The 24,906-nt window shown below is 43.9% G+C and overlaps 2 protein-coding genes across 8 annotated transcripts in view; both read right to left on the bottom strand.

Moving 5' to 3' along the window:
• The window catches only part of LOC308662631 (uncharacterized protein), a 54,118-nt gene extending 47,130 nt beyond the window's left edge, over positions 1-6,988 (bottom strand). The window contains exon 1 of the mRNA XM_081318689.1: positions 6,833-6,988. The gene's annotated coding sequence lies outside the window, so the exon portion shown is untranslated. The remainder of the gene's footprint in view (positions 1-6,832) is intronic.
• On the bottom strand, positions 728-24,871 carry LOC308662630 (zinc finger protein 197-like). 7 transcript variants are annotated; one of them, XM_081318685.1, is made up of 8 exons: positions 20,416-20,426; positions 7,895-7,952; positions 6,130-6,227; positions 5,466-6,030; positions 5,094-5,211; positions 4,893-4,975; positions 4,147-4,273; positions 728-3,251 (listed from the first exon to the last, which is right to left on the bottom strand). In XM_081318685.1, the coding sequence occupies exons 4-8, from the start codon at positions 5,865-5,867 to the stop codon at positions 1,624-1,626; spliced, it is 2,358 nt and encodes a 785-aa protein (XP_081174811.1). In that variant the 5' UTR covers positions 5,868-6,030; positions 6,130-6,227; positions 7,895-7,952; positions 20,416-20,426; the 3' UTR covers positions 728-1,623. The 7 variants fall into 7 exon arrangements, with proteins under 7 accessions (XP_081174811.1, XP_081174813.1, XP_081174809.1 ...); XM_081318683.1 differs by lacking the exons at positions 728-3,251; positions 4,147-4,273; positions 4,893-4,975; ... (2 more) ...; positions 6,130-6,227; positions 7,895-7,952 and adding exons at positions 15,224-18,358; positions 21,151-21,233; positions 21,350-21,467; ... (1 more) ...; positions 22,375-22,476; positions 23,182-24,863 and having other exon boundaries at positions 20,416-20,542; XM_081318682.1 differs by lacking the exons at positions 728-3,251; positions 4,147-4,273; positions 4,893-4,975; ... (2 more) ...; positions 6,130-6,227; positions 7,895-7,952 and adding exons at positions 15,224-18,358; positions 21,151-21,233; positions 21,350-21,467; ... (1 more) ...; positions 22,375-22,476; positions 23,068-23,086 and having other exon boundaries at positions 20,416-20,542.
• Positions 24,872-24,906: the final 35 nt, after the last annotated feature.

The following is a 24,906-nucleotide window of genomic DNA, read 5'->3' as shown; positions in this document are numbered from 1 at the left end:
GCCTAATGTATGCCTAATGTATAGCCTCCAGGAAGATCAATTGATTTGGGGGTTCCTTGAGGCAATGGGGGATTATGCCCAAAGAGGCATGGACAAAGATCAGCAAGCTTATATGCTTTTTTTTGGACCGTGCAAGGAAATTGCCCTTTAGCGCTCAGGGTTTGCACTTCTTCAGTACCCCCTTCTTATAAGGGACTTTATTCCCTTACAGAACATGTTGCTATCGGAAGGGGGGATAAGACAATTGACAGGCTGAAAATATCTTGGTAGGTCTTGGATTAAGTTAGTAAAAGGTAAAGGTTCCCCGGCATATGCGTGCTAGTCATTTCCAACTCTAGGGGCTGGTGCTCATCTCTGTTTCAAAGCTGAAGAGGCAGCGTTTGTCTGAGGACATCTCCGTGGTCATGTGGCCATCAAGACTAGACACCAAAGGCGCATGGAACGCTGTTACCTTCCCACCGTAGTGATCCCTATTTTTTTACTTCCATTTTTACGTGCTTTCGCACTGCTAGGTTGGCAGAAGCTAAGACGGGTAACAGGCGTTCACTCTGTTATGCGGCACTTGGGATTCGACCCACCAAACTACCGACCTTTTGATCAACAAGCTCAGCGTCCAAACCCACTGAACCACAGCGTCCCTGGATTAGGTTAGCACTCTTGAAATGTAACACAATGTGGAGCCAATCTGTGTATCTGTCTTCAGCCCACATAATCATGTCAGCCAGAGTTTGTAATGCATTGTTTATTCAAGCTTTGGAGGAATATACATTGCAAATAGAACGAATGAGGAAAACTCTCATGGAGAATAAAATGGTTTACAATTGATAATTAATGTCTCTAAGTCCACACAACAGGATTTCTTTAGTGTGGTTACATTTTTACACCATTAGTTGTAATTATAAAAGCAGAGACGCCCTTCCCTTTTTACTGGAGGTTTCTGCAATTCTGTCTACCCTCTGTATCTGAAATCCTGGGAAATGCAAGCTGATATCATCAATTGGTTCATTTAGCCAGGTTTCAGTAAAGCCGAGGGAGGCTGAGTAGTAAAAAATCAGTTGGATATGTTTAAATGAAGTCTTTCATCCATCTTATTAGCAAAAGAGTGAAGGAAGAGGTTTTTATTCCATTTTTGCTTAGTTTATTCAAAATCTCTGCTCACTTACCCCTTCTTCACTGCTGTCTCCTTTTGTTTTTGTTTTTCCATTGTTTAGAGACAGCTGCCACTTCCTTGATGACAATCTCCTCTGCATTTATAAAGATGTATGTGCATGGGGGATAGCCACAGAAAACTGCCCGTTAAAAAAATATTGCTTGATGCTTAACAGTTAGTCTCTTGAATATGAAACACAAAGTGAATCAGAGAATAAAAACCCCAAAAACTATCAGAGAACATTTTACCGAGGCTGCCGTAAGAGGCCCATTCTTGAGGGGGAAGGAGAGAGGCCATACCATTCCTGTATGCAACTCTCCCCTCAGATTCCTGTTAATATCCTCTGTGGCATGGAAATGATTATTTTGTATTTTATCAGCAGAAAGCATTGTGAAAGAAATCCATTTTGTATACAAAAAAGGAAACCTGTGCAGTTTTAAAATTTTCCTTTCAAAGCTCTTCTCACACTTCCTTTATTGACATAGTTTCTCCCGTGTATGAATCCTTCTATGCCAAGAAAGAGTGGAACTCCAGGAAAAGCTCTTCCCACACTCCATGCATTGATAGGGCTTCTCCCCTGTGTGGATTCTTTTGTGGGATATAAGAGCACAATTCCACCTAAAACCTTTCCCACATTCCACACATTTATATGGCATCTCTCTTATGTGAACTGTCTTGTGGGAATTAAGACTACTGCTATAAGTAAAGGTCTTTCCACACTTCATACAATGATATGGCTTCTCTCCCGTGTGGATCATCTTATGGGAATTAAGATGATCGGTACGAGTAAAGCTCTTTCCACACTCCATGCATTTATAAGGTCTTTTTCCTTTGTGAATCCTATGATGGATTGTAAGAGAGTAATTATAAGAGAAGGTCTTTCCACATTCCAGGCATTGATATGGCTTCTCTCCAGTGTGGATCCTCTTATGGGAATTGAGACTACTGCTACAAGTAAAAGTTTTTCCACACTCCATGCATTTATAAGGTCTTTTTCCTTTGTGATTCCTTTGATGCATTGTAAGGGAGTAATTATAAGAGAAAGTCTTTCCACATTCCAGACATCGATATGGCTTCTCTCCAGTGTGGATCCTCTTATGGGAATTGAGGCTAGTGCTACAAGTAAAAGTCTTTCGACATTCCAGGCATTGATATGGCTTCTCTCCAGTGTGGATCCTCTTATGGGAATTGAGGCTAGTGCTACAAGTAAAGGTTTTTCCACATTCCAGGCATTGATATGGCTTCTCTCCAGTGTGGATCCTCTTATGGGAATTGAGATGACTGCTACAAGTAAAGGTCTTTCCACATTCTATGCATTCATAAGGCTTCTCTCCAGTGTGGATCCTCTTATGGGAATTGAGATGACTGCTACAGGTAAAGGTCTTTCCACATTCCAAGCACTGATATGGCTTCTCTCCAGTGTGTATTCTCTTATGGGAGTTGAGACTACTGGTACAAGTAAAGGTCTTTCCACATTCCAGGCATTGATATGGCTTCTCTCCAGTGTGAATCCTCTTATGGTAATTGAGACTACTACTACAAATAAAAGTCTTTCCACATTCCATGCACTGATATGGCTTCTCTCCAGTGTGGATCCTCTTATGGTAATTAAGACTACTGCAACCAGTAAAGGTCTTTCCACATTCCATGCATTGATATGGCTTCTCTCCAGTGTGGATCCTCTTATGGGAATTGAGACTACTGCTACAAGTAAAAGTCTTTCCACATTCCATGCATTGATATGGCTTCTCTCCAGTGTGGACCCTGTTATGGTAATTGAGACTACTGCTACAAGTAAAGGTCTTTCCACACTCCATGCATTTATAAGGTCTTTCTTTGTGATTTCTTTCATGACTTCTAAGAGAGTAATAATTATAGGTCTTTCCACACTGCCTGGAGTTATATGAGTCTTCTCCCATATCAATGGTTCTATGGTTAGGAAGCCAACTGACTCTCGGAAAGCCGTTTTTCATTCCACTTTGTGATTTCTTTGATTCATCACTCATTGGCTGTATCTGATCTGAAAACTTTCCTTTCGCCTCTTTTGAATGGATCATTTGGCATTCTTCCTTGCAATTCTTATTTTTTTGCCCATTAAAGCCTTGAAAAAGAAAAATTGAAACTGTAGCAAGAATAGGAGAAAAATCAAACCTTTTCTTCCTGATCTAATCTTTGACCTGGGACCATTCCATATTTCCACATACTCCCTAAGGGCACCGAATACTGTATCATGCTGGGTTAGCAACCCGGTCCCAAACTTCAATTAAAATCTCATCTCTTGTCTGGAAAGCAGAATCTTTGAAAGCCAAGGGGAATTCCTGGATGGCAATAGCTCCCCACCCTCAACCTAGGCTAATGTTAAACTCTGTACGCAAGTGGGCACATCTCTTGGAAGGGAACATCCCTCTCAGGGCTCATCCAGTCCTGCTTATAGCAGCTCACGCCCAATGGGGAGCCAATGACCAGGCTCAGGAGTCAATACTGAACCCCTAGTGGGTAGGACCTTGCTGAAGAGAGGCCACACCATCCCTGCATGCAGCCTGTCCCTCAGATTCTGGCTAGTATCTTCTATGATATGGAAATGAATATTTTGTATTTTATGAGCAGAAAGCATTTTTTTAAAAAAAATTCCTTTATGTAAAAAAGAAGGCTAGGCAGTTTTTCAATTTTTCATGCAATAAATTTCCTTCTTCCATAAAGTCAGATTGGTCAAACGGTTAAGGCACCAGGCTAGAAACTGGGTGAGTGTGACTACTAGTTCTGCCATAGGCATGAATGCTGGCTGGGTGACTTTGGGCCAGTCTCCCTCAGCTCAGCCCATGTCATAAGGTTGTAGGGAAAACAGCAGGAGCAAGTAATATTGGGGTTCGTGCGCTAGCTTTATTATTTAGAAAAAATAAATATATCAGTAAATGATGTTTTTTATCAAAAATATCATCCAGGTCCTCCCACCCCCTGACTTCTCTATGTTTCTGAGCACAGATAGGGATTCTTACCCAGAGAAGCCAGATTCCTGGAATTCTCCAGCATGACTTCTCCGTGAAGCGCTTTTTGAGCAGGATCCAGATGAGACCATTCCTCCTTGGAGAAATACACAGCCACTTCCTCAAAAGACACAACATCCTGAAGAAGAAAAGACATTTCCCTATTAACAGATAATTCCAGAATAATTTGAGATTTTTCTTCCATTAATTCTAGGAAAGAGATCCAGTGAACAAAATTGGCATCTTCTGCAGAATTGAGAGTGAGATCTCACTGCTTTTGGCTGATGACATAACTGAAGCACATTGGATCTAGTTGGTGGCATTTGGAATGTCTTCCAGCATAGCCAACTAAAATAGTTTTCTTGGTCAATTGGCAGTTGCGTCTTATATCCACTTAATACTATATATATCCATGGAGATTCTCATTCCCCAGGTCACAGTTGTCCCAAAGATACTTTTCAAAAGGCAAAATAAGGATTTTTTTTGTAATGGTATATGAGAATGACCCTGGGAGACGGAAGGAACAGCCCCAATGCTCACAACTGTCTGGTCCATGAAATCTGATGGCAAAGCAGGAGGAGAAAGCATATGACAAAAGATCCCCTCAGAAGAGAGAGGATAGACTAATCTGAGCGTGAATGTTCAATGACCTGATGTCAAATTTGTATTGCTTAGAAACAATTTTACACATTGAACTCTAGAACAAAATGAAATCCATCCAGGTTTCATGGACCTTTTCTGACATTTCACCTCCTTACCTGAAGAAGTGGTTCAGCCAATCCTTCAGCTCCACCGCAACGAGGAGGTGACTCTAAAAATTCCAAGGACAGCTTTCTGCTCTCTGTAAGACAGAGAAAAATTGCAGAATTTGATTGTTTAGAGTGAGATCGTAATGATGTGCAGCTAAAGAATCAGCTAAATGTTGAAATCTCACATCACACAGAAAGACCTTCTGTTACCTGGCGTGATGTCCTGACTTTGACCTTTGTGGAAGGTCTCCCTGTACAGTAGCTCTTGAGAGGGTTTGGATGAATCTATCCTCCCCTTGGGATACTCAATTGTAGCTTCCAAGGTTTTCTGGACATGATGTGATAGGAGGAACAAAGGAAGAACAGAGATAGAAATGAATTATCATACTGCACCTTCAAGCTAGTAGACAGCAATGTCCATTGTTGAAACCCGAAACAGAGTGGAAGAATTGCCCCAAATACATCCTCTGGAAGAGTAGAACAACTCGCTTTAGGAGTTAATAATCCCAGATAACTCTGAAAGAACGGAATTGACAATTCAGAGAGATTCTGTTTAGACCTGTTAAGACTATATTCTCACACCTGGAATTCTTCTTGCATCTTTTCCACATGCACGTTCAGTAAGAAGCCTTCGGCCAGGGCCACCGCCTGGGAACTGGTTTCCGCTCCACACTCCCGCACCCATTTCTCCATCTCTGGGGGAAGGAAAGCCAGGAACTGCTCCAGGAGCACCAGGTCCAGCATCTGGGCCTTTGTGTGTATTTCTGGCTGCAGCCACTGACAGCAAAGGCGGTGAAGCTGACTGCAAACATCTCGGGGTCCCCTCCCCTCCTGGAACTGCAGTTTTCTGAAGTGACAGCAGTGGACCTCTGAACTGTTGGCTTCCTCTTCTTGGCTCTTCTGCCCAGGAATTGCCCCATTCTTCCCACAGCTCCAAGGCTCAACAGCTGGAGGGCATTTTCCAGCTGGGCATTGTCCTTCCATCTTCTCTCTGGTCTCTAATCTAGTCCCAAAATGACTGATGGATCTGCACAGGTTTTCCTAATCAGAAGAGGTTGGTCAAAATCTCCAAAGGCCATTTAGCCCTCTTTTCACACAACATATTTAAGACTCAAGAACAATCAGGAAAGATTTCCAACTTATATATCTGAAATGGAAAACAAAAGAAAATCCCAGAAATACAGGTTGACCAACTTAACAATTGAGCACACACAAAAACCCAAATAAGAAATTCTTACGAACCCACCAATATCTGAGAAGAGAGGAAAAATCTTTGTAGGAAGTGATGTATCTCTGCGTGGAAAAAAATCGGCAGTAACCTTCTGGATCAACTTCTTTCAAGGACTAAATAGTTTGGATACATAAATTTAAAATATATTTTTGATTTCTTATTCATGTTTATTCAAATAATTTTGATGGCTACTTGCAGCATGAAAAGCAATCTCTGTACAATCCAGATCATAAATGTCACAGGTCCCAAATAGCCATTGAGATGAGTGGCTTTCTAAATCAATTTAATAGGTAAATCAATCAATATTTGAACTTCCAGTATCACTTTAGCCAGCAGAACCTCATTAAAGTCCTGGCCAAAACTGCTATGGCTACCTGAGAAATCACAATCAAGAAAACACCATTCAATGCAAACAGACTACCCGAATCAATAAACCACCTTAACATGATATTTTCATTCAAGCATCTCCTGGAAAGTTTCCCCAATTTTAGCCTAATCCTGAATGGCTCCGACCTTTCCGGCGATCCTGATTTTCTTCTAGGAGGCAACGCATCGCGTCCGGAGCTTTGATTTCTTTCCTCCCTGGCCCGTGCATGCATAGGGGCGGTAGGGGAACCTGGGACCCTGGGCTCCCCCCTTTCCACGCCTCTCAACCTGATGAAGTTTTGATTGTCTCCATCCACGGTCCAGCCCGTGAAAGAAACGTCCCCCCACTTACTGAACTCCGGAGTCAGGTTTTGATCTCCATCCGTTCAAAGCTCCCTTGCAGCCTTTTGGAGTCCTGCCAGAGCTTAGCCTAAGGCTCGCAGCGGGGAGGAGGCAGGGGGAGAGAGAGACCGAGAGCAGAAAGGCCCCTCTAAAACGGGCGGAAGCACTATCAGCCTGTTCTGGACCTGCTGGAAGAGCGCATGCTCAGTTTTTTCCTGAAGCGGGGGCAGGTGAGGGCTTTGTAACGGCAATCCACGGAGCCCCCTGGTGGATCCTGCACGCAACGGTAGATAGACGCTGCAAGGGAATAGGGGAGATCAGCATGTTCCATGCGGGCCTGGGATGATGGACATTGGAGTAGAAGGAAAGGGTCCTTCTAACATTGCCTGTCTCCAACAGGCAACATTTTCTAGACTTTCCCTTTTTAATGTCTAAGAACGATCTGCCATCTTGTGAATACTGACAAAATCTCTGTGGCGGCTCAAAAGAAACAGGTACCTCTCTTTTAAACCCGGCTTGTGTGATGTGGTTTTTGGCAAACTCAGTCCTGAAGTGAGGGAAGATAAAGGGTCTGGCAAGTCACAAAATAGTAAGTGAAGGGTTAGGAAATTAAGATGTGTATTGATTTCTTATTTGGCGAGTTCAATTATTACAGCTGCCTTTTCAAATTCTTGCCTCTGGGCGGCCAACTGTGATTCAAAACGGCAAGTGGCAGCAGCAAAAATGAGAATAATTCTGAAGAAACGGTATCAAAAGTAAACAGCATCAAAAGTAAACAAGTTCCAAAATGGAGAGAAAGCTCAAATCATGGAAGTTGTAGAAATTTTACCTCAAAACAAGTGTCCATGATGGAGAAATGAATGGTGTCTCATAGGTGACTGGAGAAAAGGTGGAATTACAAAATGTAGGAAGGCAAACCTTGAGTACATATAAAGTTGAAATGCCATGAGGGGAAAAAGGAAAATGGCTTCATTTCAGTATTCAATAGGGAATACAACTCCGGAAATATGAGTAAGAATTTTGAAGATAATGTAAGGCAACTGCACTAAAGAAAATACCAATTTTCTTCTACCTAAAAGAGCTGAAAACTCCCATGGTTTGAAGAGATTAGTCTGGATTTGGAGGTGACACTGCAAGAACAACAAAGAGATTTATCTAAATTAATGAAATAAACAATGGGGAAATAGAGTTAAGAAGTAATTTAAAAAGAATGCAAATAGCATCTCTCTCTTGCCAATAGCCTGATCCTTTTCAGTATTTTTTCTCAGTCTTTAATACACTTGAATTTTAAAAAAGTATTATGAATAACCATATGCACTATTTAATTTTATTTAAATCCAAAATTTTATTCAAATGTAATTAGAATCCAATTAACTTTAAATAAATTTATTTAAATTGAATTTAGACATTTCCTTATAATTATAAAGACAAAATCACAATAGCATTTAAATTTATATACCGCTTCAGAGTGCTTTTCTATATTCTGTAAACTCTTAAGAGTCAGCCTATTGCCCCCCACAATTTGGGTCCTCATTTTACTGGCCTCAGAAGAATGTAAAGTTGAATCAAACGTGAGTGCATGGGAATCAAACTGTGGGCAGTTAACAGAAGTAGCCTCTAATACTGCATTCTAACCACTGTGCCACCATGACTGTAATGCTTCAACATGCTTCAAAATATTTGAACATGGATTTCATGGCTTCTCGTTCTAGTTTCTTTTGTGAGACGAATTCATTGTCCTGAAACTCTTTTCACACATGATACATTGATAATAATTTCTACATGCAGAGAAGGCCTTTAACTATTTGTACTTAGCAAGATCCTGATTTTCTTCCTGGAGGCAGTGCAGCACGTCTGGAGCTTTGATTTCTTCTCTGCCTGGCCAGTGCATGAACAGGAGGGCCGCAGGTGAACATGAGACCCCAAACTCCCCCATTTCCACGATTCCAAACCTGATGAAGTTTTACATGTCTGCATGCACGGTCCAGCCCATTTACCAAACTCCGGAGTCAGGTTTTGATCTCCATCCGTGCAAGTCTCCCTTCCAGCCTCTTGGACTCCTGGGAAGGCTCAGCCTAAGGCTCGCAGCAAGGGGGGCGGATGAGGGAAACCAGAATTGGACTCTGTAGGAAGGGCGGAAGCACTTTCAGCCTTTTCTGCAAAATGCTATACGCCTTGGGTGAAAGCTTTCATGCTGGGTTCCCTCCTGAAGTGGCGTCAGGTGAGTGCTGCCCTGCCATTCAATCGGCTACCCCAGGAGCCTTCCGGTGGACCCTGCGCGGAATGCTAGATGGACGCTGTAAGGGCGTAGGGGAAATCATCATGTTCCATGTGGGCCTGGGATGATTCGATGAAGGAAAGTCCCTCTAACATTCTCTACAGCAGGCAGCAATTACTAGACTTTTTTAGTGTCCAAGAACCATCTATGATCTTGTGAATATTGAGAAAATCTCTGTGGAGACTCAGCCCTGAAGACAGGGAAGATAAAAAGGCTGGAAGAGTCACAAAACAGGGAGTGAAGGGTTAGGAAAATTAAGATTGAAGTGGTTGAAAACAGCAACTGGTGTCAGGAAAAATCCTGAACAAATTATCTTGCCTGAAAAAAGAGGCATCAAAAGAAAACAAGTTCGAAAATGGAGAGAAAGCTCAAACTCATGGAAGGTTTAGAAATTTTACCTCAAAACAAGGGGCCATGATGTAGAAATGAATGGGATATTGGTGTCTCATAGATAGAGGAACAGGGTTTTAGTTGTTTGCCTTTTTGATTCCTTTTCTACTCTGGAAAGGCTGATGACAAGGTAAGATTATTTTTTCTTTCCCCTTAGGATGTGGTTTGAGTGACCTGTGTGGTTCATGGGAGTGATTGTCTCTCTGACTTATATCCTACCATTGACCAGGGCTGGATTAGGGTTGGTTGGCCTCGGCTGCACCTAACCTTCTGCATCTGGGGGTGTTGAGAAAGCAAGGGGGATGAACCCTGTACTCTCGAGCCTCAACAGTTTGCAAGTGGACGTGTTACATGAGTGCTTTTTATAGGTACATGGAAGTTTTAGACATTGGACAACTGTGTCTGAAATAGTATAGGCTTTCCTTCCTCACCAGGTGGTTGAATTGAATTGAATTGAATTTATTGAATTTATATGCTACCCTTCTCCCTAAGGACTCAGGGCGGCTCACAGCAAAAAAACTTAAGAAACATGAAATACAAAATTAAAAAAATAATTAAACAGTAAATATAATAGATACATGACAATTGAACTCAGTAAAAGCCAAATTTAAAAAACAGTCAGTCCAGAGACGCTTGTTGGAATAACCAAGTATTCTATTCTATTCTATTCTATTCTATTCTATTCTATTCTATTCTATTCTATTCTATTCTATTCTATTCTATTCTATTCTATTCTATTCTATTCTATTCTATTCTATTCTATTCTATTCTATTCCTATTCCTATTCCTATTCCTATTCCTATTCCCAATATGCTTCCTTCTGTTGTCCAGGCCTATGTGTGAAATTGATCTCAGCCACCCACGGCTCCTTGCTAGGCCATTGTGTCACTTCCCAGGAATGTTCACATTGCAAGGGAGTGTTCTGTTCCAGCCTACTACCGGCCCTGCAGAAAAGTCAGGGACAACCCCTTTACAAAAGGCAAAAGGCTGGAAGTGAGCCCGCCAAATTTATTTACACAAAACAGACCCAAAACAGAGCAAACTGAGCAAAACAAAATACGAACCACAAAAACAGAAGCTGCTCAAACGGTTGCCTTCAGCAACCAGCCCTCCACATATTCCCCTTTTAAACAGTTCAAGGCGTGGCTTCCCTTTGCCTCCTTCTGAGGTGCCCCATTGCCTTCCTCTGTTTACTCCTGATTTACTGCCTCCTGCGTTGGGTGTCCTTGAACAGGGCCAGCTGTGGGTCATCTTCATCCACGCTGTCAGGCTCACACAGCTGGGTCTGAGTAGTAACCAGATGGGAGGGGCCTGGCTGAGAGCTCTGCAATGCCTCAGAACTATCCTCTGCAGGCTCTCCAAACCCCTCCTCCTTCTCCTCTGAATCGTCTGACCGAACTGCTGAACCCACAGACTAACCCTGAATCACAACACCAAGCCCGTATATCAACCGGCTCCCGCACCGCAGCAAAAGACTCAACAGGGATCACTGTCCTGCGCAGAAGCTTGTCTCCCACTCGGGAATATTCAGGCTTCCTGGACAGAGCATCCACACTATGATTGTGCCCGCTAGGTATGTACTTAACTCGGAAGTTGAACCTCGCAAAGAAAAGAGACCACCGGATTTGGCGTTGGTTCAAATTACAAGCAGTCTGCAGGCTTTCCAAATTCTTATGGTCCATCCGGACCTCGATTTGATGCCGTGCTCCCTCCAGATGATGCCTCCAGGCCTCGAATGCCACTTTGATGGCCAGCAGCTCCTTCTCCCAGATTGTATAATTGCGCTCCGAAGGATTCAGTTTATGTGAATGGTAGGAGCAAGGGAAGAGGGTACTGCTGGGCGTCGTTGCCTGGAGTAACACCGCCCCAATGGCAATGTCAGAGGCGTCCGCCTCCACGACAAACGCCCCGTTGCGGGTCAGGATGCTTCAAGTTGGGCTCCTTCATGAAGGCTTCCTTCAAAGTCTGGAAAGCCCATTGTTCTGGAACGTTCCACTGAAACCGAGTCTTCTTCTGAAGGAGCCGGGTGAGGGGGGCTGTCAAGGCAGCAAACCCAGGGATGAAAGCTCTTTAATAGTTGGCGAACCCAAGAAGTTGCTGAACATCCTTCACACGACGGGGTTGCCAACTCTGCAAAGACTCAACCTTACTCGGCTCCATGGCGATGCCCTCAGGAGAAATGCGGTGACCCAGGAAATCGATGGTCACCCGGTAGAACTGGCACTTCTCCAATCTGGCAAACAGCCAATGTTCTCGGAGTCGCTGCAGGACCTGACGGAGATGCTGATGGTGCACCTCTCGTGACGGGGAGTAGATCAGGATGTCGTCCAAGTAGATCAGGACAAACAGATCTAGCAAATCTCAGAAAATATCGTTCATGAAATGCTGAAACACGGGGGTGTTGGTCAGGCCAAACGGCATCACCATGTACTCAAAGTGTCCGTAACGAGTACCAAACACCATCTTCCACTCATCACCCGACCGAACCCTGACAAGGTTGTAAGCTCCACGCAGGTCCAGTTTTGTGAAGATCTTAGCCTCCCGGAGTCAGTCCAAGAGTTTGGGGATGAGGGGTAGCGGGTAACGATTGCACACCATGATGGCGTTGAGTTTCCTATAATCGCAGCAAAGCCGCAATTCGCAGGACTTCTTTTTAACGAAGAGCACGGGTGCAGACACTGGCGAGGACGAGGGCCAGATGAAACCGCAAGCCAAATTCTTCTCCAGAAAGTCTGACATGGAGTAAAAACGCCCCACTGGGAGAGGCACATCAGGGACTAAATCAATGGGGCAGTCATAGGGCCTGTGTGGGGGTAATTGATCCGCCTCTGTCTCGCTGAACACATCAGCAAAGTCGGACAGTTCGGGAGGCTAGGAAACCCCTGGGAAACCCTCCACCTGACCGGCACAGATATGGCGGGTGTGGTCCATGCACTGCAAGCTTAGGAAGGTGACCAAGTTCTGTGACCAATAGATCTGTGGGTCATGCGCCCGGAGCCACCCCAGTCCGAAGACCACGGGGAAATGCATATCTGAGGTGATACAGAACTGGATGGCCTCCACATGGGAACTGATGGCCATACATAATGGTTGTGTGGCGGCCGTAATTGGCCCAAACAGGAGCACTCAACCATCTATAGTCTCCACTAACATGGATGGGTCCACCGGGCACTGGGGAACAGCCCATTTGGCCACAAAGGCTGAGTCCATAAAATTTGTGGTGGCCCCAGAATCAATTAAGGCATGGACTGGAATCCCCTTTGGCTTGCCAGGAAGGATCAGACGTGCCTCCAATATCAGATGCCGTGGAGGTCCACAGGCAGCATCGAAAAGACATAGCTCAGTGTTGTTGTGGGACGCCCAACCTATCACACCGTCTACATCAGGCTCGGGGCGTTTCTCAACAGAAAAGTAGGGGACTGTCTCGGGGCAGACTCAGTCACTGATGCCCCTTGTCACTTCTTTGGGCAAAAAGCAGCCAAATGCCCAGGGTCCCCACAGTAAAAACACAACCCCCCCCTATCGTCGTCTGTTTATTTCAGTCACCGATAGACGAGATCTGACGGCACCCAGCTCCATTGGCTCCTCCCTTTGAACTGGGGTCTCACACACAACAGGGGCTGCAGGGGTCTGTGGGGTGGCACGGCGACTCCTTCGCTGCTGCAACCGAGTGTCGATCTGCAGGCATAGATGGATCAGCCCATTGAGGTCTGAGGGAATATCCACATGGGCCAGCTCATCCAACATCTCCGACAATCCATCCGGGAAGGCATCCACAAGCGCAGCCTCATTCCAGGCAGAATCCTGGCTAAGCAGCCGAAAATCGCTGATATAGCCCTGTTGACCCTGCCTCAGAGCTTTCAAACGTCGATTAGCGGTCTGCATCTTTATAGGGTCCTCATACATCAGACGCATATGATCACAAAACCCCACAAAGTTGTCCAACAATGGACTAGGTTGAGCCAGCAGAGGTGTGCCCCAATGAGCTGCATCACCAGAAAGAAGGCTTAACACAAAGCCCACCTTATCCCGGTCAGTGGGGAAATCAGCTGCTCTCACGCTGATAAAGAGCTGGCATTGTCCCAGGAAAGCAGGAAACAGTTCTGGATTGCCATTAAATATGTCCGGCATCGCAACTTGGCATTTTCTCCTGGGTGGTGGTGATGGTGGGGGTGCAGCATGGACCTGAGCTTGCAGTTGAGCCACCTGAGCTGCCAACAAAGCGAGTTGCTGGGTGAGCTGGGCATTCTCAGCATGTAGCTGCTCCATAATAATAATAAGGGGTGGGAGGCTGAAGGCACACTGTTCTGTTGCAACCTACTACCGGCCCTGCAGAAAAGTCAGGGACAACCCCTTTACAAAAGGCAAAAGGCTGGAAGTGAGCCCGCCAAATTTATTTACACAAAACAGATCCAAAACAGAGCAAACTGAGGAAAACAAAATACGAACCACAAAAACAGAAGCTGCTCAAATGGTTGCCTTCAGCAACCATCCCTCCCACACATTCCCCTTTTAAACAGGCGTGGCTTCCTTTTGCCTCCTTCCGAGGTGCCCCATTGCCTTCCTCTGTTTACTCCTGATTTACTGCCTCCTGCGTTGGGTGTCCTTGAACAGGGCCAGCTGTGGGTCATCTTCATCCACGCTGTCAGGCTCACACAGCTGGGTCTGAGTAGTAACCAGATGGGAGGGGCCTGGCTGAGAGCTCTGCAATGCCTCAGAACTATCCTCTGCAGGCTCTCCAAACCCCTCCTCCTCCTCCTCCTCTGAATTGTCCGACCCAACTGCCGAACCCACAGGCTGACCCTGAATCACAACAGGGAGGTCAGTGGATCTCTTGTGGCCCAACAGGCTGCACGAGGGATTTAATTGACCTAAATACATGGGCTCAGTACAGGGGAAATATAAAATGAAGATGAGTAAGAATAAGGAATGTGCCCTCAGCACTCTTGAAAGTGTGGTAAGGAACTTTTCTAAGCTTAAAATCTGTTGGGATTTGAACGCTGAAATCTTCATTAAATACAATGCTCTTTGGCTAATATGCCTAATGTATAGCCTCCAGGAAGATCAATTGATTTGGGGGGTCCTTGAGGCAATGGGGGATTATGCCCAAAGAGGCATAGACAAAGATCAGCAAGCTTATATGCCTTTTTTGGACCGTGCAAGGAAATTGCCCTTTAGCGCTCAAGGTTTGCACTTCTTCAGTACCCCCTTCTTATAAGGGACTTTATTCCCTTACAGAACATGTTGCTATCGGAAGGGGGGAATAAGACAATTGACAGGCTGAAAATATCTTGGTAGGTCTTGGATTAAGTTAGTAAAAGGTAAAGGTTCCCCGGCATATGCATGCTAGTCATTTCCAACTCTAGGGGCCAGTGCTCATCTCCGTTTCAAAGCCGAACAGGCAGCGCTTGTCTGAGGACATCTCCGTGGTCATGTGGCCATCAAGACTAGACACCAATGGCGCACGGAACGCTGTTACCTTCCCACCGTAGTGATCCCTATTTTTCTACTTGCATTTTTACGTGCTTTTGAACTGCTAGGTTGGCAGAAGCTAGGATGAGTAACAGGCGTTCACTCTGTTATGCGGCACTCGGGATTCGACCCACCAAACTGCCGACCTTTTGATCAACAAGCTCAGCATCCGAACCCACTGAACCATAGTGTCCCTGGATTAAGTTAGCACTCTTGAAATGTAACGCAATGTGGAGCCAATCTGTGTATCTGTCTTCAGCCCACATAATCAAGTCAGTCAGAGTTTGTAATGCATTGTTTATTCAAGCTTTGGAGGAATATACCTTGCAAATAGAACGAATGACGAAAACTCTCATGGAGAATAAAATGGTTTACAATTGATAATTAATGTCTCTAAGTTCACACAACAGGATTTCATTAGTGTGGTTACATTTTTATACCATTGGTTGTAGTTATTAAAACAGAGACGCCCTTCCCTTTTTACTGGAGGTTTCTGCAATTCTGTCTACCCTCTGTATCTGAAATCCTGGGAAATGCAAGCTAATATCATCAATTGGTTCATTTAGCCAGGTTTCAGAAAAGCCGAGGGCGGCTGAGTAGTAAAAATGAGTTGGATATGTTTAAATGAAGTCTTTCATCAATCTTATTAGCAAAAGAGTGAAGGAAGAGGTTTTTATTCCATTTTTCCTTAGTTTATTCAAAATCTCCGCTCACTTACCCCTTCTTCGCTGCTGTCTCCTCCTTTTGTTTTTGTTTTTCCATTGTTTAGAGACAGCTGCCACTTCCTTGATGACAATCTCCTCTGCACTTATAAAGATGTATGTGCGTGGGGAATAGCCACAGAAAACTGCCCGTTAAAAAAATATTGCTTGATGTTTAACAGTTAGTCTCTTGAATATGAAACACAAAGTGAATCACAGAATAAAAAAAAAGTATCAGAGAACATTTTACCGAGGCTGCCGTAAGAGGCCCATTCTTGAGGGGGAAGGAGAGAGGCCATACCATTCCTGTATGCAACTCTCCCCTCAGATTCCTGTTAATATCCTCTGTGGCATGGAAATGATTATTTTGTATTTTATCAGCAGAAACCATTGTGAAAGAAATCCATTTTGTATACAAAAAAGGAAACCTGTGAAGTTTTAAAATTTTCCTTTCAAAGCTCTTCTCACACTTCCTTTATTGATATAGTTTCTCCTGTGTATGAATCCTTCTATGCCAAGAAAGAGTGGAACTCCAGGAAAAGCTCTTCCCACACTCCATGCATTGATAGGGCTTCTCTCCTGTGTGGGTTCTTTTGTGTGATATAAGAGCACAATTCCACCTAAAACCTTTCCCACATTCCACACATTTATATGGCATCTCTCTTATGTGGACTGCCTTGTGGGAATTAAGACTACTGCTATAAGTAAAGGTCTTTCCACAGTTCATACAATGATATGACTTCTCTCCCGTGTGGATCATCTTATGGGAATTAAGATGATCGGTACGAGTAAAGCTCTTACCACACTCCATGCATTTATAAGGTCTTTTTCCTTTGGGAATCCTATGATGGATTGTAAGAGAGTAATTATAAGAGAAGGTCTTTCCACATTGCAGGCATTGATATAGCTTCTCTCCAGTGTGGATCCTCTTATGGGAATTGAGCCTAGTGCTACAAGTAAAAAGTCTTTCCACATTACAGGCATTGATATGGCTTCTCTCCAGTGTGGATCCTCTTATGGAAATTGAGGCTAATGCTACAAGTAAAGGTCTTTCCACATTCCAGGCATTGATATGGCTTCTCTCTAGTGTGGATCCTCTTATGGGAATTGAGATGACTGCTCCAAGAAAAGGTCTTTCCACATTCCAGGCATTGATATGGCTTCTCTCCAGTGTGGATTCTTTTATGGGAGTTGAGACTACTAGTACAAGTAAAGGTCTTTCCACATTCCAGGCATTGATATGGCTTCTCTCCAGTGTGGATTCTCTTATGGTAGTTGAGATTACTGGTACAAGTAAAGGTCTTTCCACATTCCAGGCATTTATATGGCTTCTCTCCAGTGTGGATTCTCTTATGGGAGTTGAGATTACTGGTACAAGTAAAGGTCTTTCCACATTCCAGGCATTGATATGGCTTCTCTCTAGTGTGGATCCTCTTATGGGAATTGAGACGACTGCTACAAGTAAAGGTCTTTCCACATTCTATGCATTGATAAGGCTTCTCTCCAGTGTGGATTCTCTTATGGGAGTTGAGACTACTGGTATAAGTAAAGGTCTTTCCACATTCCAGGCACTGATATGGCTTCTCTCCAGTGTGGATCCTCTTATGGGAATTGAGACTACTGCTACAAATAAAGGTCTTTCCACATTCCAGGCATTGATATGGCTTCTCTCCAGTGTGGATCCTTTTATGGTAATTGAGACTACTGCTACAAGTAAAAGTCTTTCCACATTCCAGGCATTGATATGGCTTCTCTCCAGTGTGGACCCTCTTATGGTAATTGAGACTACTGCAATCAGTGAAGGTCTTTCCACATTTCAGGCATTGATATGGCTTCTCTCCAGTGTGGATCCTCTTATGGGAATTGAGCCTAGTGATACAAGTAAAAGTCTTTCCACATTCCAGGCATTGATATGGCTTCTCTCCAGTGTGGATCCTCTTATGGGTATTGAGGCTAGTGCGAAAAGTAAAGGTCTTTCCACATTCCAGGCATTGATATGGCTTCTCTCCAGTGTGGATCCTCTTGTGGGAATTGAGGCTAGTACTAAAAGTAAAGGTCTTTCCACATTCCAGGCATTGATATGGCTTCTCTCCAGTGTGGATCCTCTTATGGGAATTGAGATGACTGCTACAAGTAAAGGTCTTTCCACATTCTATGCATTGATAAGGCTTCTCTCCAGTGTGGATCCTCTTATGGGAATTGAGATGACTGCTACAGGTAAAGGTCTTTCCACATTCCAGGCACTGATATGGCTTCTCTCCAGTGTGGATCCTTTTATGGTAATTGAAACTACTGCAATCAGTAAAGGTCTTTCCACATTCTAGGCATTGATATGGCTTCTTTCCAGTGTGGATCCTTTTATGGGAATTGAGCCTAGTGCTACAAGTAAAGGTCTTTCCACACTCCATGCATTTATAAGGTCTTTCTCCTTTGTGATTTCTTTCATGACTTCTAAGGGAGTAATAATTATAGGTCTTTCCACTCTCCCTGGAGTTATATGATTCTTCTCCCATATCAATGCTTCTATCGTTAGGAAGCCAACTGACCCTCGGAAAGCCTTTTTTCATTCCACTTTGTGATTTCTTTGATTCACCACTCTTTGGCTGTATCTGATCTGAAAACTTTCCTTTCCCCTCTTTTGAATGGATCATTTGGCATTCTTCCTTGCAATTCTTATTTTCTTGCCCATTAAAGCCTTGAAAAAGAAAAATGGAAACTGTAGCAAGAATAGGAGAAAAATCAAACCTTTTCTTCCTGATCTAATCTTTGACCTGGGACCATTCCATATTTCCACATACTCCCTAAGGGCACCGAATACTGTATCATGCTCGGTTAGCAACACATCCACCTGGGCCTGAACTTCAATGAAAATCTCATCTCTTGTCTGGAAAGCAGAATCTCTGAAAGCCAAAGGGGAATTCCTGGATGGCAGTAGCTCCCTACCCTCAACTTAGGCTAATGTTAAACTCTGTACACAAGTGGGCACATCTCTTGGAAGGGAACATCCCTCTCAGGGCTCATCCAGTGCAGCTTATAGCAGCTCACGCCCAACGGGGAGCAAATGACCAGGCTCAGGAGTCAATACTGAACCCCTAGTGGGTAGGACCTTGCTCAAGAGAGGCCACACCATCCCTGCATGCAGCCTGTCCCTCAGATTCTGGCTAGTATCTTCTATGATATGGAAATGAATATTTTGTATTTTATGAGCAGAAAGCATTTTTTTTAAAAAATTCCTTTATGTAAAAAAGAAGGCTAGGCAGTTTTTCAATTTTTCATGCAATAAATTTCCTTCTTCCATAAAGTCAGATTGGTCAAACGGTTAAGGCACCAGGCTAGAAACTGGGTGAGTGTGACTACTAGTTCTGCCATAGGCATGAATGATGGCTGGGTGACTTTGGGCCAGTCTCCCTCAGCTCAGCCCATGTCATAAGGTTGTAGGGAAAACAGCAGGAGCAAGTAATATTGGGGTTCGTGCGCTAGCTTTATTATTTAGAAAAAATAAAGTCAGAATATCAATAAATGATGTTTTTTATCAGAAATATCATCCAGGTCCTCCCACCCCCTGACCTCTCTGTTTCCGAGCACAGATAGGGATGAGGTTTTACCCCCCGTTGATAGGGCTCGCAACTTGGGCGTCCTCCTGGATTCACAGCTCAGTTTGGAAAATCATATAGGAGCCGTGAGCAGGGGGGCTTTTGCCCAGATTTGCCTGGTGCGCCAGTTGCATCACTATCTGGACCGAGATGCTCTACGTACAGTCACTCATGCGCTCGTGACCTCCCGGTTAGACTACTGCAATGCCCTCTACATGGGGCTGCCCTTGAGGACCACCCGAAGGCTTCAACTGGTGCAGAATTCAGCCACGCGAGTTTTGATGGGAGCTTCCTGATACTCCTGTGTAACACCTCTTCTCCGTGAGCTACATTGGCTTCCGTTTGCACGCCGGGTGAGATTCAAGGTGCTGGTAATGACCTATAAAGCCCTAAATGGCTTGGGTCCGGACTATCTAAGGCAGGGGTGTCAAACTCAATTTCATTGAGGGCCGCATCAGCATTGCAATTGCCCTCAGGGGGCCGGGTGGGTGTGGCCTGGGTAGGTGTGGCCTACTGGGTGGGCGTGGCCAGCTCTACATCGTTCGCATCAAAGGTGCCTATGAGGGCCTGGGCAGGAGTGGGACAGATCTGAGGGTCTCTGGCAGAAGGAGGGTCTCTGGGCCAGGGCCAAGGCAGTGGGGGTCGTTCCCTCACTGTTTCCAAGATGGCTTCACGGGCCACATGAAACCACTTCGCGGGCCGGATCTGGCCCCCGGGCCTTGTGTTTGACATGTCTGATCTAAGGGAACACCTGCTGCCGGCATCACCTTCCCATCGTACTGTGCGCCCCCACAGGGAGGGCCTTCTCAGGGTACTGCCAGTAAATGAATGCCGGTGGGTTATTCCCAGGGGAAGGGCGTTCTCTGTGGGTGCGCCTGCCCTATGGAACCAACTACCCACGGAACCTAGGACTGCCCCCGACCTTCGCTCATTTCACCGGGACCTGAAAACTTGGCTCTTTGATCTGTTTGGTCCAGACTGTGGGGTTGTTAATTTAACTGGGTTTTAGATTTACTCTTGGGGCTTGAATTTGTTTTAATTGATTTTAATTTTTTGTATTTCATGGTTTTAACTGCCCTGTAAACCGCCCTGAGTCCTACGGGAATAGGGTGGTATACAAATCCAATAAAATAAAATAAATAAATAAATAAATTCTTACCCAGAGAATCCAGATTCCTGGAATTCTCCAGCATGACTTCTCCGTGGAGTGCTTTTTGGGCAGGATTCAGCTGAGACCATTCCTCCTTGGAGAAATGCACAGCCACTTCCTCAAAAGACACAACATCCTGAAGAAGAAAAGAAGTGTCCTTATTAACACATAATCCCAGAATAATTTGATAGTTTTCTTCCACTAACTACAAGGGAAGAGATCCAGTGAACAAAATGGGCATCTTCTGCAGAATTCAGAGTGAGATTTCACCGCTTTTGGCTGATGACATAGCTGAAACACATTGGATCTAGTTGGTGGTATTTGGAATGTCTTTCAGCATAGCCAACTAAAATAGTTTTCTTGGTCAATTGGCAGTTGGGTCTTATATCCACTTAATATTATATATATCTATGGAGATTCTCAATCACCAGATCACAGTTGTCCCAAAGATGCTTTTCAAGGATTTTTTTTTGTAATGGTATATGAGAATGACCCTGGGAGATGGAAGGAACAGCCCCAATGCTCACAACTGTCGGGTCCATGAAATCTGATGGCAAAGCAGGAGGAGAAAGCATATGACAAAAGATCCCCTCAGAAGAGAGAGGATAGACTAATCTGAGCATGAATATTCAATGACCTGATGTCAAATTTGTATTGCTTAGAAACAATTTTATACATTGAACTCTAGAATAAAATAAAATCCATCAATAATTCATAGCCTTTTCCAATGTTTCTCCTCCTTACCTGAAGTAGTGGTTCAATCAAACCTTCAGCTCCACCGCAACGAGGAGGTGAATCTAAAAATTCCAAGGACAGCTTTCTGCTCTCTGTAAGAGAGAGAAAAATGGCAGAAGCAGATTTGTTAAAGAGATCGTAATGATGTGCAGCTAAAGAATCAGCTAAATGTTGAAATGTCACGTCAAACAGAAAGACCTTCTGTTACCTGGCGTGATGTCCTGACTTTGACCTTTCTGGAAGTTCTCCCTGAACAGCAGCTCTTGAGAGGGTTTGGATGAATCTTTCCCTCCTTTGGGATACTCAGTCGTAGCTTCCAAGGTTTTCTGGACAGGAGAAACAAAGGAAGAGCACAGAGATAGAAATGAATTATCATACTGCATCTTCAAACTAGTAGACACCAATGTCATTGTTGAAACCCGAAACAGAGTGGAAGAATTGCTCCAAATACTTCCTCTGGAAGAATAGAACAACTTGCTTTAGGAATTAATAATTCCAGAAAACTCTGACATAAAGGATTCAGAGAGATCCTCTTTAGACCTGTTAAGACTATATTCTCACACCTGGAATTCTTCTTGCATCTTTTCCACATCCACGTTCAGCAAGAATCCTTCAGCCAGGGCCACCGCCTGGGAACTGGTCTCTGCTCCACACTCCCGCACCCATTTTCCGATCTCTGGGGGAAGGACAGACAGGAACTGCTCCAGGAGCACCAGGTCCAGCATCTGGGCCTTTGTGTGTATTTCTGGCTGCAGCCACTGACAGCAAAGATGGTGAAGCTGACTGCAAACATCTCGGGGTCCCCTCCCCTCCTGGAACTGCAGTTTTCTGAAGTGACAGCACTGGACCTCTGAACTGTTGGCTTCCTCTTCTTGGCTCTTCTGCCCAGGACTTGCCCCATTCTTCCCACAGCTCCAAGACTGAGCAGCTGCAGTGCTTTTTCCAGGTGGGAGTTGTCCCTCCATCTTCTCTCTGGTCTCTAATCAGCTCCAAAACAGACTGACGGATCTGCACAGATCTTCCTAATCAGAAGATGTCTGACAAAATCTGCTAAGGTCAATTGGGGTTAGCCCTCTTTCCATACAAGATATTTAAGATTCAAGAGCAATCAGGAAAGATTTCCAACTTATATATCTGAAATGGAAAACAAAAGAAAATTGCAGAAATATAGGATGACCAACTTAACAACTGAGCACACACAAAAACTGAAATAAGAAATTCTTATGAACCCACCAATATCTGGGAAGAGAGGCAAAATCTTTGTAGTGTCATATTTTTGTGTGGAAAAAATCAGTAGTAACCTTCTGGATCAACTTCTTTCAAGGACTAAACAATCTGGATACATAAATTTAAAATATGTTTTTGATTTCTTATTCCTACTTATTTATTCAAATAATTTTGATGGCTACTTGTAGCATGAAAAGCAATCTCTGTACAATCCAGATCATAAATGTCTCAGGTCACAAATCACCATTGAGATGAGTGGCTTTCTAAATCGATTTAATAGGTAAATCATATTTCAACTTCCAGTATAACTTTAGCCAGCAAAACCTTATTAAAGTCCTGGCCAAAACTGCTATGGCTACCTGAGAAATCACAATCAACAAACCACCATTCAATGCAAACCGAATACCCAAATCAATAAACCAGCTTAACATGATGTTTTTATTCAAGCATATCCTGGAAAGAGGTTCCCCACTTTTAGCCTAATCCTGAATGGCTCCGACCTTTCTGGCGATCCTGATTTTCTTCCCAGAGGCAACGCATCGCGTCCGGAGCTTTGATTTATTTCCTCCCTGGCCAGTGCGTGGACAGGGGCGGTAGGGGAAAATGGGACCCCGGGCTCCCCCATTTCCACGCCTCCGAACCTGATGAAGTTGTCTCCATGCGCTGTCCAGACCGTAAAAGAAACGCCCTCCTACTTACTGAACTCCGGAGTCAGGTTTTGATGCATGCAAAGCTCCCTTGCAGCCCTTTGGACTCCTATGAAGGCTTAGCCTAAGGCTCGCAGCGGGAGAGAGACAGAGCGTAGAATCATACCTGTAGGAAGGGCGGAAGCACTATCAGCCTCTTCTGGAAAATGCACCGAGCATGTCTCTCGACCTGCCGGAAGAGCGCATGCTCAGTTCTCTCCTGAAGCGGGGACAAGTGAGGGCTTTGTAACGGCAACCCAGATAGCCCCCTGGTGGATCCTGCACGCAACGCTAGATAGACGCTGGAAGGCAATAGGGGAGATCAGCATGTTCCATGCGGACCTGGGATGATGGGCATTGGAATAGAAAGAAAGGGTCCCTCTAACATTGCCTGTCTGCAAACAAGTTTCAAAATGGAGAGAAAGCACAAATCATAGAGGTTTTAGAAATTTTACCTCAAAACAAGGGTCCACGATGAAGAAATGAATGGTGTCTCATAGGTGACTGGAAAAAAGGTGGAATTACAAAATGCAGGAAGGCAAACCTTGAGTACATGTAAAGTTGAAATGCCATGAGGGGAAAAAGGAAAATGGCTTCATTTCAGTATTCAATAGGGAATACAGCTCCGGAAATATGAGGAGGAATTCTGAAGGCAATGTAAGGCAACTGCACTAAAGAAAATACCAATTTTCTTCTAGCCAAAAGAGCTGAAAACTTCAATGGTTTGAAAACATTAGTTTGCACTTGGAGGTGACAGTGCAAGAACAACAGAGAGACTTATCTAAATTAATGAAATAAAGAAATGGGGAAACAGACTTAAGAAGCAATTGAAAAAGAATGAGCATCTCTCTCTTGCCAATAGCCTGGTCCTTTTCAGCAAATTTTTCTCAGTCTTTAATACACTTGAATTTTAAAAAGTCTTATGAATAACCATACCAGTAACTTAATTTTATTTAAATCCAAAATTAATTGTATTTAAATGGAAATAGAATCCAATTAACTTTAAATAAATCCAAATTATTTAAATTGGCTTTAGACATTTCCTTATTATCAAAGAAAGGCAAAATCACAATACCATTTAAACCTATATACCACTTCACAGTGCTTTACTGTACTCTTTAAACGGTTTACAGAGTCAGCCTATTGCCCCCCACAATTTGGTTCCTCATTTTACTGGCCTCAGAAGAATGGAAAGTGAGAATCAAACTGCTGGGAGTCAGCAGAAGTAACCACTGCAGCATCATGGCTGTAATGCTTCAACATATTTAAACATGGATTTCATGGCTTATCATTCTGGTTTCATTTCTGAGAGGAATTCATCATCCTGAAACTCTTTTCACACATATATATGTGACTTTGTTCTATGGCTTGTGCTTGAATTATGCTGAATTCCAATACAGGTGGTCCTCAGCTTACAACAATACGTCTAGTGAGCATTCAGATTTACAACCGCACTGAAAAAAGTGAATTATGACCATTTTTTACATTTACTGTTGAACCATCCCTCTGGTGACGTGCTATACATTCAGATGCTTGACAAATGAATCACACTGTTGACAGTTGCATGTGATCCAGGGTCATGTGATTACTTTTTGCAACCTTCTGACGAACAGTCAATGGGGAAGCCAGATTCACTTAACAACCAGGTTACTAATTAAACAATCCCAATGATTCACTTAACAAGTGGTAAGAAGAGTTGTAAAATGGGGCAAACCTCACTTAACACATTTCTTACTTAGCCACATAAATTCTATGCTCAATTGTGATCATAGGTTGAGGACCACTTATGCAGGTAAATCATTGGTTAAGGAATGGAATCTGGATCAGAACTCCTATCACTAAGTGATGCAGT

The sequence above is a fragment of the Vipera berus genome (assembly GCF_964194415.1).
Source record: "Vipera berus genome assembly, chromosome: 2".
Lineage (NCBI taxonomy): Eukaryota > Metazoa > Chordata > Lepidosauria > Squamata > Viperidae > Vipera > Vipera berus.
This window is presented reverse-complemented; position numbering and strand designations above follow the sequence as displayed.

Bases quoted from the DNA above. Each gene is read 5' to 3' on its own strand.
- LOC308662630 (XM_081318684.1), bottom strand. From the start codon at position 22,106: ATGGAGGGACAACTCCCACCTGGAAAAAGCACTGCAGCTGCTCAGTCT. The intron at 21,468-21,704 runs GTGTGAGAATAT...TCTCCTGTCCAG, and splicing joins AGATGCAAGAAGAATTCCAG to AAAACCTTGGAAGCTACGAC. The intron at 20,543-21,150 runs GTAAGGAGGAGA...TTTCTTCTTCAG, and splicing joins TGATTGAACCACTACTTCAG to GATGTTGTGTCTTTTGAGGA.